The 13,594-nt window shown below is 40.0% G+C and overlaps 2 protein-coding genes across 3 annotated transcripts in view; both read left to right on the top strand.

The window, feature by feature from the left end:
- Window positions 1-13,594, top strand: part of Dlg2 (discs large MAGUK scaffold protein 2) — a 1,516,571-nt gene that overhangs the window by 1,016,630 nt on the left and 486,347 nt on the right. The window contains exon 10 of the mRNA XM_004632548.2: window positions 6,602-6,757. Coding sequence (XP_004632605.1) covers window positions 6,602-6,757 — 156 coding nt within the window. The remainder of the gene's footprint in view (window positions 1-6,601; window positions 6,758-13,594) is intronic.
- On the top strand, window positions 170-940 carry LOC105742379 (charged multivesicular body protein 3-like). Of its 2 annotated transcripts, XM_023716661.1 has the most exons (2): window positions 170-430; window positions 551-940. In XM_023716661.1, the coding sequence occupies exons 1-2, from the start codon at window positions 215-217 to the stop codon at window positions 902-904; spliced, it is 570 nt and encodes a 189-aa protein (XP_023572429.1). In that variant the 5' UTR covers window positions 170-214; the 3' UTR covers window positions 905-940. The 2 variants fall into 2 exon arrangements, with proteins under 2 accessions (XP_023572429.1, XP_023572428.1); XM_023716660.1 differs by having other exon boundaries at window positions 170-940.

The raw sequence follows: 13,594 nt of genomic DNA, 5'->3' as shown, positions 1-13,594 counted from the left end.
TGTTTGATATTCAGACAGATAGTGAGCTTAAGCTTAACAGCCTAGGTTGTATGGTAACAACAATAAGTTTGTCTTCTGGATGGTTAACAACCTAAGTTTGCAGACCAAAATTAGAGAAAAAGGCTCTCCTCCGGCCCCGCCCAAACAGCTGCCCATGACCTGCCTGGGCACAGGGAATGGAAAGCCGGAAGGGGCAAGACGAGTTCAGTTCGCCATGGGGCTGTTTGGAAAAACCCAGGAGAAGGCTCCCAAAGAGCTGGTCAATGAATGGTCACTGAAGATAAGAAAAGAAATGAGAGTTGTTGACAGACAAATTAGAGATATCCAGAGAGAAGAAGAGAAAGTAAAACGGTCTGTGAAAGACGCTGCCAAGAAGGGCCAGAAGGACGTGTGTGTGGTGCTGGCCAAGGAGATGGTCAGGTCGAGGAAGGCCGTGAGCAAGCTGTATGCATCCAAAGCACACATGAACTCCGTGCTAATGGGGATGAAGAACCAGCTTGCGGTCCTGCGAGTGGCCAGGTCCCTGCAGAAGAGCACAGATGTGATGAAGGCCATGCAGAGTCTTGTGAAGATCCCAGAAATCCAGGCCCCCATGAGTGAGCTGTCCAAAGAGATGATGAAGACTGGGATCACAGAAGAGATGTTAGAGGACACTTTCGAAAGCATGGATGATCAAGAAGAAATGGAAGAAGAAGCTGAGACAGAAATTGAATTTTCTGTCCTTCAAAGAGGACAGAAAATCCTCTTTGAAATTACAGCAGGAGCCTTAGGCAAAGCACCCAGTAAAGTGACCGATGTCCTTCCTGAGCCTGAACCTTTAGGAGCCATGGCTGCCTCTGAGGATGAAGAGGAGGAAGAGGCCCTGGAGGCCATGCAGTCCCGGCTGGCCACACTCCACAGCTAGGGCCTGCTCTTTCCACAGCCTGCCCGCCGGCACCTGTGCACCTTGGACGAGGCAGCAGTTCCATGTAGCTCTTGCACTACACCTCTGTCATGAGGCACTGCATTTGGGAGAAGGTCCTGTGCTTATCTCTTCACTCTCTGCAAGGTTTTGAGATCTCAAAGGGATTGTTCTTATGAAGGTGGTGTGATTAAATGCTGCATTTTCAGGAATATAAACAAATACCTTCTTGGGGAAGGCAGAGAAATCCCCTTTTCTTATGAAGCAGCTCTAAGAACTGAGTTGATTGCCTGAATGTTGAGGACTCTGCATGGGGGGAGGGGTGTAAAACACTATAAATTGATTTTAATAAATTTCTGCTTTAACAACAAAAAAAAATTAGAGAAAAAGGAGGGCTACAAGGAAAGCCAACATTTTGGCCCTAGCCTTCTAAGGTCAATTAAGACTCAGGACATATGAGAACTTGCACTGTAATGTCAAGTAACTCAGTAGTGTCCCAAATTTTCTGATCAAGGAGATTATGGGGCCAAAGAGGAAAGTGACCGATGACATAGAGTGTGCCTAAGGAGAGTCCCATGGAGAGAAAACATTCTCTCAGGCTTTCACAGAAAGCACATTGGCCAAGCAATGGCCGTGACTCATCCACATGGCTGACACTGACAAAGGTTCTACAATCTGAGGTACAAGATCTCAGGATAAATCCTGAGGGGATTTCACTGACCTTATCAGACCCAAAAGCTACAACTCTTGTTGCACAGGTCCTGCTTTACCTTGGTCTTATCCATCCAGTAGAAAAGTATGAAGACGAAATATAGGAAGTAAAGCCATGTTGTTAGGTTGAGCTGTGGGGGACTCAGGTCAATAATTTCTGACATTGCCAGTTAAACAGAAGACCCAATGCTATTGTGGGCTACTGGACTCTTTTAGAATATTTTGCTGAGTTTACACACCTATAATATTTAAATGATGGAACTTAACAAAAAAAAAAAGGAGATAAAGATGAATGTCCATTTTGTATCTGTGTACTCAAAGTGGTTAGGATAGATATATAGTTACATTCTCTTAATGAATAGAGGGATTTGTTCTAATGGTGTTTGTAAATAGGATATCAAGTCCACATCATGTACAACAATTAGCCACTAGGAAGAGAGTATGCAATGTGTTAATTATTGAAACTGTCCTACCAATTTGGTTTGAAACTGTCTCATTGCTATTTGTTTCTCAATGAAATTAATGAAAAAATAAATAAATAAATAAATAAAATTATAACTTAGTAGATGCCCCCACTTTAAGGCCTTTGACCTCCTAGTGGCTATCACTGATGTGGTTTTGTTCCCTGTCTTTTTAATGCCGAGCATGAGGCAGGATGGTCCCTTACCATGATGGTAACCATGGGACATCACCACAGGATAAGGGCTGGAGAATCTGAATGTTCTGTGAATTTTCTCCCATCCATCTCTTTTACAAAGAGATATATGCTGAAAGCCATACAGATATTTAACTGAAGTTTTTCCTACTATAATTTTAGATTATTCCTCAGGTAGAGAGAATAAAAGGTATTGGGCCTTTTGTTTGTCATAGTTCTTCTCATTTTTGAAGACAGTACTTTTCCAATGAATTGTCACATCCAGGGAAGCAACAATGAGCAAAAGCCAGTGAGATCTGCTCCTGAGCCCCTAGGAGTTAGCACTCTACAGAAATAAACCGAACATGGTAAGATGAGGTCCTTGCCTGAGAAAGCTTAGTGCTACTGTTAACTCTTAGCAGATGAAACCCTATTCCTTTCATCTTACCCCTTCAGGTGCTGCTCCTCGGAAGAATATTTGCAATATCAGTCCTCACTATCAGTCATAGCATTATTGTCTGTGGTACTTTGTGGGGTCCAGACCTATAGAGATCCTGTCAGGAGTTAAAGTGCTGGGGTCACCAAAAACCCAAGAGCTAGGAGGACCGTATTCTAAAGCAGATTTTAGAAAATAAAGTGAATGCAAAAAATCAAAACTGAACAAAATATCAGTAGACAGGATCATTCTGGTGTTTGTCGCAGGCGTGGTATAGTGGAGCATCAATGAAACGGGAATATGAAGTAAACAGATGAAGTGTGTGTTTTATTTTCTCTATTGCAAGCTAGAGGTCTGACCAAAGTGCCAATAAAAAGAGGGTAGGAGCTCAACAGAAAGCTCTCTTTACACAACTGTGTTGTAGGGGAGTCGCATCAGAAATTCAGTAACATCAGCCCAAATTGTTTCCCTCAGAGAGAGCACCTAGACTTCTAGATTCCCAGCTGGGGAGCCTCATAGGAGCACTGTGCCCAGCCAAGGGTGACATCTACAAGAATGGGGAACAGGTGGTGTTGCCCAGACTTCTAGGTGCTCTCTCTGAGGGAAACAATTTGGGCTGATGTTACTGAATTTCTGATGCGACTCCCCTACAACACAGTTGTGTAAAGAGACCTTACTGTTGAGCTCCTAGACTTATTCTCTGCACAGGTTTAGCAACAAAATTTGGTAAAGTTCACTCTGGTGCTTACAGTTGGTAGACTCGTTGCCAGCAGCCCCTGAGTATCTGCATCTTATGCTACTAGCTGACCACTTCTTATTCTGCCCTTATTCCAAACACAGAATCCAATAGGCCTAGACCCTTTTTTTCCTTTCCTCTCTTAGTAGATCATGACTGCAAGGTGAAGTGCCCCGAGCCAGCTTCAGTGTTCTGAGCTGCATTAATCAGGGAGGGCACTGTTAGATTAAAGTCCCGTGGGGCAAATGGAGCAGTTCCTTTGCAGTCAAGGTGGTTTTGCTAAAAGTAAGTTGTAGATGAAGCGTCAGCTCCCTCCAATATGCCAGCATTGTGAATTAACAATTAAACATGCCAAGGAAGTAGAACAAATAGCAAGTTCTAATAAAATTCCGAGAAAAGAGACATCACCAAGAGCCAGGCTATGTTAATTATATGTGATAAGAGCTTGCAATTATAAACCCATGCATATGCAAATAAAGACTGATGGTTCACCAGATGGAATTACAAAGTCATTGATATATGGCCAGTGACAAGTAGTCAGAGAGAGAGAGGATTTGTTTGTAAATTTGCTTAGAGATTACACTAAGGGGTCTCCAGCTACTTCACTCCCCTTGGGGAGCATCACCTCAGAGATCGTCACACGACACACTTGGTTGGACTTTCATAGTCCTTATCTTCTAACTGGACACCTCAAGTAGGATAAAGAGACCCTTTCCGCCGTAACCGGCTGACTTAGGCTGCCAGACGTCATTCCCCACCCAGACCTTCAGTGATCTGACGGGAAGTGTCATCTGCCTGCTGCCCAGATCCCAGGAACAGCGAGCGGTTAGTATTTCTTGTCTATCCGCAAAAATGTCAGGGGAGTATAGCTTCAGGGGAGGGCTGACATGCTCACTGCTACCGTGAGGCTTTGCTGGGATGCCCGGCTGGGGAGCCTCGGAGGAGCACTGTGCCCAGCCGAGGGTGACATCTACAAGAATGGGGAACAGGCGGTGTTGCCAGGCTCAAATACATGAGAGACGGCAGCGGACTGTGGGCGGATGACCCGTCCACACCAACTACCTAAAGTTTTTCATTTCTAAGATGACAACTTCGGGGTTTCTGTCCTTCAAAATAGCCTATGTGGGCCAGGAAGATAGCTCAGTGGAATAAGTGCTTGCCCGGCAAGTGCAAGGTGCTGAGTTTGATCCCTAGTACCACCAAAAAAAAAAAAAAATAGCCTATGAGAATGAATGACAGTTTAAGAAATCGAAACATAATAAAAAGATTCAGAATAACTTAGGACTCTCTTGAAAGAGCTAAAATTTGGGAGCCACGGAGATAACTCAGCAGCCTAAGCCATTGCCTACTCAAGCACCAGGACCCAGATTCAATCCCCAGCACCACGTGCCTCGCCGGCACCCACACACCTGTAACCAAAGTACAGTGGAGGCTGAAGACAGGAGGCTCACTGCGAGGCCAAGGAGCATAGTGAGACCCTGTACCAAATATGTAAGAAAAGAAAGAGCTAATTTTTTTTCTCTCAGTACATAATGGTATCTCCTTTGGCTCAACATCAAGCGCTTGCTCTCATTCCTCTGTTCAGCTTGGCAAGTGCTGTGTTTTCTCTATGTTGTAAGCTAGCCTACATAGTACATAATATAGGACAGAATTCTAGGGCCATATTGAAGCTCTTTGTTCAAAATTTTCAAATATAAACCGCATTGTTATGCCACTTAAGAGGAGGTTTTCACTGATATTTTAAATTTTGTTATTTGGTTGCCTGAGAATGTTGTCAAGTGTGTCAAGTATTGTTATGTGTTGGGATGTTTTTCATCAACCTGTCTCTTGAGCTATCAAGTGTCCTCAAAACTGAGTATACACTAGGATTTGTTTCTTCTTTTAGCCAAAACTGTAAATAACATGAAATAAGGAAGGAATGGAAGAGTAAGTGACAAATAGAAATGAACATGTAATATCAGCAACTGTATTTTGCCTTGATAATAATTTGCAGTGATGAGTAATTAGACACAAGCACATAATCCACTGTGAGGGAATCCTAGAAATGACAGTAAGATAATAAAGTATTGACGTAACAATACTCCATCCACAACATCATTCCACAAAAGACACAGGTAAAAAGTTCAAGAGTTCAACCCTGGACAAACTACGGGGCTTCATTTTCATTTTCTTTAATTTCCAGTAGTATTCAGAGTCTTTCTAGAGTCTTTCTTTAATTTAGTTAAATGTAATATAATTAGAAATTTCTGAAAGAGATATATATATTAGCTTGCTTTGGTTCTGAAAACATTTTCCTAAATATGGCCCTATTGTGATAAAAAAAAAAAAAAAGACTGGGAGAAAAATTGCTGATATTATGTTTGGAGGGTCTATAGAGTCTACATCAGACTGAAAAAATTGAATCAGCCCTCCCTGGCAGATACAGTGCTGCTGAAATGATGTCATCGTAAAAGACGTCTTAGGACTCAAAACAAGGCATCAGTTCCTTTATTCTAAGGTTCTGTTCTGGCAGCGGCAGGTTAGATCGCCACCACTTTGTATGTGCTACTTTAAATACAGATGCAGTGAATTGTCTAATGTCTTCAAGCTCTAAATCATATAGGAAGAAAATAACATTCTTTCTAGTTTCCTGTGTGTTAATTGGACTGAAAATTAATTAAATATATTACCTCTTATAGATCTTATTGATAGTTTTCTTTGTATTAAATTTGCAGTCTTAAATTTTCTAAGAGTGTTTCTGTAATTACTAGGTATGACTTCTACAACAAAAAGTGATGCTAACATAAATAAAAATAGTTTATGTTATTCCACACTAATTCCAAAGGCAGTGCAGTATCGCTGCATAGAGTGACGCAGACGGTCACTGTGTTCTGCTCTCTGTAGTACTTGCCTTTATCCTCAGCGTTGTTTCAGAAGCCAGGAGGATCGCTGGCTTCCCTAGCTGCCTGCAGTGTACATTGGAATGAACATCTGAAGGGTCCACATCTACCCACAAAGAGGCAAAAGAGTAAAGTTGTGCAGACAGCATCCCCAGTGGGAAAGTTGGTTTCTGTTAGCAATGCTTAAGGGATGAAGGACATTGCTTTGCATTTTTAATTCTGCATGAGGTGAGATGCTGCCAGTTGGACAGCTGTTCCTTTGGGTGCTAACCATGTGTATCTTCTCTTCCTCTTGTATCACCAGGCCTCCGGAACCTGTTTACAGCACTGTGAACAAACTGTGTGATAAGCCTGCTTCTCCCAGGCACTATTCCCCTGTTGAGTGTGACAAAAGCTTCCTTCTCTCAGCTCCCTACCCCCACTACCACCTAGGCCTGCTCCCCGACTCTGAGATGACCAGGTACTGCATGCGCTTTCTCCGCTCATCTTCTCGAGTTGCATGTGCTTCCACCAGGACGGATGGTGGAACCCACCTCCGCCCGCTGCTCACACACTCAGCATCTTCCTCAGGATGGGGAGATGCTCTGTACTGTGAGGCACAGCGAGGAACAGAGCACACTGCTGTCTTGTTTCCTTGCGTGATCATAGAGCACTGTGACACGCTCACATGGTGCTCTGCGTGTTCTTGGTGCCTGTGCATTCTAATGAGGTATTAGCTCTACTACCCCAGAACAACCAGTTTTGGAGTTTATTACCATTTCCTTCATACAGAAGTATGAACGAGAACATTTATTGTCTTTTGGTAGTATTTAATCAGTATTTACTATGCCTTGGGCATAACACAACCTAAGAAATAAATACTACTCTTGCCATTTAATAGTTTAACTAAATATTAAATTGGCATCACCATTTAACTGATTCCTTGCTGCATTATACAACTTATCTAAAATTATGGATTAGTTGTTTCTAACTACCGTAAACATAAGCTTAATTTTTTATTAATTTTATTGAGGAACAAATAGCAATGAGAGAGCTTCAAAACCAATTAATAGGGCAGTTACAATAATTAATACATTGCATAGTGTTGTCTTTATAGTACTTATTCATAGTACATGATGCAGACATGATATCCTGTCCAAACACTATTTGTACAAATCTTTCTTCTCATTGAATTAAGAGAAAGTAGCTGCATGTCTATCCTATTTTGTATATAGATACAAAATGGTCCTTCATTTATATCCCTTTTTTGTTTAGTTTTGTCAGAGATGGGAGTTCCATTGCCATTTAAATATTGTACTTGCATGAATTCAGCGAAGTAATCCGATATAGTCCAGTAGTCCATAATAGTAGTGGGTTATCTGTAGGACTGGCAATGTCAGAAGTTGTTGAAATAAGCTTAATATTTACACCATCTCAAGTGTATGTTACATTCTCTTGTTTAATTACTTCTATCATTTATCCACTATAAAGGTCCAGCAAGGTTAAGGCAAAACGCTCAGTATTAGCTTATCAGTAAGTGTGGAGCTCGGATTTGAGGTCAGAATTTTGATTCTTTCTGTAACAGCTTTGTAAAGAAATTGTTCCAAGTCTAAAGGCTACACACAATTCTGCTTTTGTACTCTGTCACATAAGTACGTCAAAGAATGAAAACCCTGCCTTTGCATAATCCTGAGAATCAAGGGATGAGGACAGGAAGAAAAATAGGACCCAGTATTCCATACGAGGGTTCAGATTCAATTTAAATGAAGACCCCAGCAGTGACATTCCTACTTATATAGACTGCTTATATGCTACTAGACAGAATAACCATAGAATGATTATCAGGGTGACAAAAATAGAGATTGAATAGGTCAACAGGATCTTCATAGAACTTCATCATTTTTTTTATTTTCAAAGAATGCGTGAACATCAATCTTCAGTTCCTATATGGGAAATAAAGAGCAAACTTTAAATTTTATATAAACTTCCTAGAAATAAGTAATTTTTGACTAATCAGCTATACAATTTTTACTTAGTTGTAACAAAGCTTAGTAATATTCCATAAAGTTTTATGAATATTAACTAAATTATATAGCTTACTAAGTTATAAAACTATTTCTCAGTACAGTGAGCTATACTGTCTTGAAGCTAAGAGTACAAAATTGCTGTTGCAACAGGGAGAAGAGAAGGTTACCTGCCTACAGTAATTACTCCCTATGAATCTCGAGTCTGTTGCCAGCTATGTGGGGCAGGTGATGTTTACTGAGCGCTTCCTCTACCCCAGCACGTTGTCAGCTCACTTCCCGTGCGCTCTTTCTGCTGAGTCTCCCCATGATCTTACGATGTAGCTATGATCACTGTCCTTGTTTCTAAGTGCCAGAAGTAAGACTTGAGAAGTTGCCAAATTTGTCCAAGGTCGTCCACAATAAGTGGCAGAGCTGGGACTCAGAGCCAGCAGACCACTGACCTGGTGCAGAGCATGAGTCTATGTCGGCGCAAGGGTAATGGTGGGGACATGTTTGCTCCCTGGGAAATTTCCAACCAATTTCTGTTTGGTCTTTTTCTAACTTTATCCTAAATCTCGCCTCTGTTTCTCTGCTTAATGTCAGTGAGTCTTTTTTTTTTTTTGTTTTAACCCACACTCCGCTTTTGAGGAACATGAAAGTTTTGTTGATTTCATGCCGCTCCACTAAGGATTTTGGTCCATTTTTCCTTAAAAATTCACCAAAAAGTAGCTGGCAAAGTCAACTTCCTGAGTGAAAACATGAGCTTCGTTTTCTTTCAGTTTACTTTCTATGATCAATATTATGATGACCATAGTGTTTCCCTTTCATATATCTTTTATTTTTTAAAATTGAAAACATTATCATGTTCAAATGACAGTTCTGAGATGCACCAGTCCCCAACCTGTACCTTCACTGGCTTCTTTCAATTTCTCCAAATCAAAAAATGATACATAAGTTTACTCTGCTGCTGAAGTTAAAAGTTTGAGTTATTTTTAAACCTTATTTCCCTCACTTCTGTTATGCAATCCGTCTTCAAATCTTACTGAATTTTACTTCCAAATATATAATCTCATCTCTTTACTCTCTCTACAGTAGTTTCACCACTTGAATCAAATTACTATCATTCCCCAAAACAGCCTCCTAACTCATCTCATCCCTTCCGTTGTTGTCCTCCTCGTTCATTTTTAATGCAGTCCAAGTGAGCCATTAAAATAAGATCATGCCGTATCCCTTTCCTTTTGCATTGGGATAAACGCAAAGTCATGAGTCCAGCACCCAGGCTTGCATGACCTAGCACGTGCCTGCTTCATGAACGTGTCATCTTGCTCTTCTTCTTGCTGTCCACACTATTCACATCGGCCTTTTTAGTCACACAAAAAATAATCACTAAATTTCTTTCTACTTCGAGTACTCCACACATTCCTTTCCCTGAAACTGAGGAGTTCTCTGCACACGTTGCCTAATTCACTTCTGGTCATCTTAGAGCTGAGCTAAAATTGTACTTCCTCGGAGAAGCTCGCTGAAGGGGAATCATAAGACCCCCTATTTCTTTGTTCTTTTCCTTCACTCCTTCTCTTTCTTTCTCTCCCTCTCTTCCATAAGACTCAAGCAGTTTATAATTGTACAAGCAGACTGTGTGTCTATCTCAGGTTTGCGCTTGTCACGGAGCAGAAACGTGCCCATTTTGCATGCTGACAGGTTCCTAGCCTTCCCACAGTGCCCGCCCCACTCAGGATTCAAATTTATACTGCGGATAAGTGAACTTGGAAAGAGGGTACTCAGCCGAGCAAACTGATGCCTGTCCCTGGAGCAGGCCATAGCTCAAGCCGTGCTTTCCCCAGCTCTTAACAGGTACCTGAAACTTCTCCATGAATTATTATGAAACCAAATGACAACAACTAGACGTCACTTTGTGTCACAGCCTCACATGAGTGACTTGAATAGTCAGGGTCTACATTACCACTCATTAGTTAGCTGTCAGTTCCTGGTGAAGGCTGAACAATTCAGAGGTTATTTACTTCCTTTCCCATAGGAAACAACCTCTCCAACCAGATGTTGCTTGAAATGAAGCCAATAATTCAGCAGAGATTCAACGATGCAGGTTCAGTTTACTACACCTTTACCTGCTCTTCCCACTCTGTCCTTGAATAACTGATAGAATCCCAGGTAGATCAGGCATGTGTAGTTGAGACTTTATCTGGTTTCAACTATGCTAATAAAGCCTATCTGCTGTCTTAATGGGTCTGTGTCTTATTTCAACCCATAGTAAAATAAAAAATATTTTAGAATTGTCAGCCCTGGAAGGGATATTACAAGAATATATCTATTAATTCATTTAACCAAGATTTATCAAGCACTAATCAAACACAAAATAGTATACTAAGAGACCTTTTCACAAAAGTACAAGCTGAAAAAGCAAGCAGAAAATTAGAAAGAAAAGCTTTTACTTCCTGTTGCAGTACATGATGATGTGTAGATTTTTAGTGCACTCAGAAATTGTAAGAGTATATTTCAGAAGTATGCCCCTATCACTACAGCAGTTACTGCCTCAGATTAGTATCTGAGCTAGTTAGGAGAAAGTCAGTGTGTGAAATCGCCCTTACATTTGTGCTAGTTTAATCTCTAATCAGCATTTAGAAAAATAGAGGCAAGTCAGCAACACCAGCCTTTCTTGTCTCTGAGCATCAGTGGAAATACCCAAGTTTTCAACTCTAAATTAATAACAAACACCCAGGGATAATTTAATTATGTATACAATTTCCTTCCATAAGGTCATCTCAAAGAAAACAGAAACTTGTAACTTTTTCTTAGGAAAGCATTTTAAATTACTTGGCACAGGGCCGAAGGCTGAAGATGTTTAGAGTAGTTGACTTTTCAAACCATGTACAGAAATAGCTAGAGCCTGCAATCGAACTCAAATGTAAAGCTATATGGAAAGCAAATGACATTACTAGGAGTCTCCTGCTTATCAAGTATATCTCTTTTGCTTAAAGAAAAAAGTATTTATGATGTTGGCATTGTTTTTTTCCTTCTTTGATTGTTCCTAGAGCGAAATGAATAGTCTTCTTGAGTGATCTCTCCATGTATGTGACCTACATTTATTTGTTCTTTTTCTAAGATAGGCTTAATTGTTGTTGATTTTGCAGTTGAGAACAGAGGCTGTGATGAACCAGATGAAGTCCAATTAAAATATATTGGCAGATGCTGGATAGGAAGTGGATGTTGCATCATTGCATGAATATAAAATATCTTCACTCATTAAAGATGACATATTCATGAGACATGTAGGTACCAGGCATTACCCTGAGTCCTTGAGATTCAAAGGTGAACAGTACATTATCTATTCCCCTAAGCAACTCACAGACACAGTCACTGCGTGGCCTACATTTCTGAGGCCTGCATCTCTAGTGTACTTCATCTCTTTGTTGAGAGAAAAACATTACACAAATTTAACAAGGTTTATTTAGCAAAGAACAATATATGAATCAGGCAGCTTTGAGAATCAGGCCTGCTTCCTATTTCCTCCACCTCCTAGTCATGCCATGAAATTAAGTTAGAACCCGCCCTATGCAATCACCTTCTGAATGATCTTCCTCTAAACCCATGGCACAAAGACACTCTCTGATTTGTACATTTAGAGAGAAAACTGCTAGCTGTGCAGGCAGAGTGTGAAATCAGGGAAACTAGTGAGTATGTAAGCCATACTGTCAGGCTAAAGTCCTGAACTGAACTGAGAATGTGAGGAGAGGGTGGGCACAAATGGATTCAGAATTACTTGTTAGATAATACTTGTTGATGGACAAATGAGGGGCAGAATTTCTGGCTGAGCATGGTGCTCTCTGCACCTCACCTAGGAGACGGTGAGCCCTACTGTCTGTATTAGAACCTCATGGAAGGTAATGGAAAAATAGAAGGAAGAGTATAAAGGTGTGTTGTTGGAGGTGGTGCAGGGTGAGGCCATAGAGGGCCGAGGACTGCACCCAAGCTGTCTAGGTTCAGGACCTTCCTTTGGTCATACTATTGGCATTTTAGTTAATTTTTTTTGTCAGGCACTGTTGTATTTATTATTTATAAACATTTACATTTATTTATATATGAGTTGTATCTTCATGATAACTCCTTCAGTTAAGTTTCACCCTAATTTTTTTAATTTATTAACTGTATTGGTACAATTTAGATATACATGATGATCTTATTCTCCATACGTAACTTGTACATGATAAATCTTACTTCCTCTTTTATTTTATGGAAAAATGTAAAAGAAAATTTCATAATAAAATAACAGGAGAATAACAATAGTTAATACATTGAGTATTGTTATCTTTATGTAATCAGATTACATGATATGGACTTTATTCTCCAATGTTAGCCCAAATCTTTCTTTTCAATGAACTAAGAGAAACTAGTGCACAATTATCTTGTGTTTTGTTTTATTCCTTTTTCTTTCAATCCTTTCACCTCTCCCTCATCCTAGGTCTTTTTTTTTTTTTTTTGAACAATTTCTTCCCATTTCAAAATATCTATTGTGCATGTTGAATCTTATCTACACTTTTAGTTCTTCACAAATATATCACTGTGAAATAATGTTTTTAATTCTTCTGGAAAGATTCCCAGAAGGGAAATAGCTAAATATTTCTTTTTCAGGGATTCAATTTGCTCATCAGAAAATGAGGGATAAAATAATTGTGCCTGTGCTGTCCTCCACACAGGATGGTTATGAAAGTCTAGGAGAAGGCAGCAAGTAAATCTTCCTCCACATCCATGTTAGTCATTATTGTGTCCTTATATTTATTCTATTTTTAAAGCCGTGAGTTCATACATATTTGTTCTTATTGCTATTAAAAAATTAGCAATATTTTTACACAATGGAGTACATTCAGCTATAAAAAAGATAAATTTGAGGCTTTTGTAGGAAAATGGAAACAGCTAGAGACTACTTGGCGAGTGAATTCAATCAGACCCACACGTGCAAACATTGTATTATCCCGCTAGTGTGAGAACCGGAAAGAGCAATGAAAATCTAAGAGGTACAGCAGATACTGAGAGAGGGAACGAAATTATTCAGTGGAAGGAAAAACTGGGATGAGGAAAAGGACAAATGAAAGAAGGGGAAAAGATACATTCATGTGTATTTGCAGGATAGCTTGGATAGTTGTACTGCTGATTTCTCCTTGTCTTTTGAAAGGAGCAGTTAATTCTTAAAATTTTTTTAATATAACTCTGATTTTTTTTCCTCCTCCTTTGAATTTCTTATAATGTCTTTGGTATTGTTTTGTTTTTCTTTTTCCTCTTTTTTCCTCTTTTTTTATTTT

This window comes from Octodon degus, unplaced genomic scaffold, assembly GCF_000260255.1.
Source record: "Octodon degus isolate 3935 unplaced genomic scaffold, OctDeg1.0 scaffold00049, whole genome shotgun sequence".
NCBI classification, from domain to species: Eukaryota; Metazoa; Chordata; class Mammalia; order Rodentia; family Octodontidae; genus Octodon; species Octodon degus.
The sequence above is the reverse complement of the archived record's forward strand: the minus strand, read 5'-3'. Positions and strand labels throughout refer to the sequence as shown.

Excerpts from the sequence above, each read along its gene's own strand:
- LOC105742379 (XM_023716660.1), top strand. The coding sequence starts at position 215 with ATGGGGCTGTTTGGAAAAACCCAGGAGAAGGCTCCCAAAGAGCTGGTC.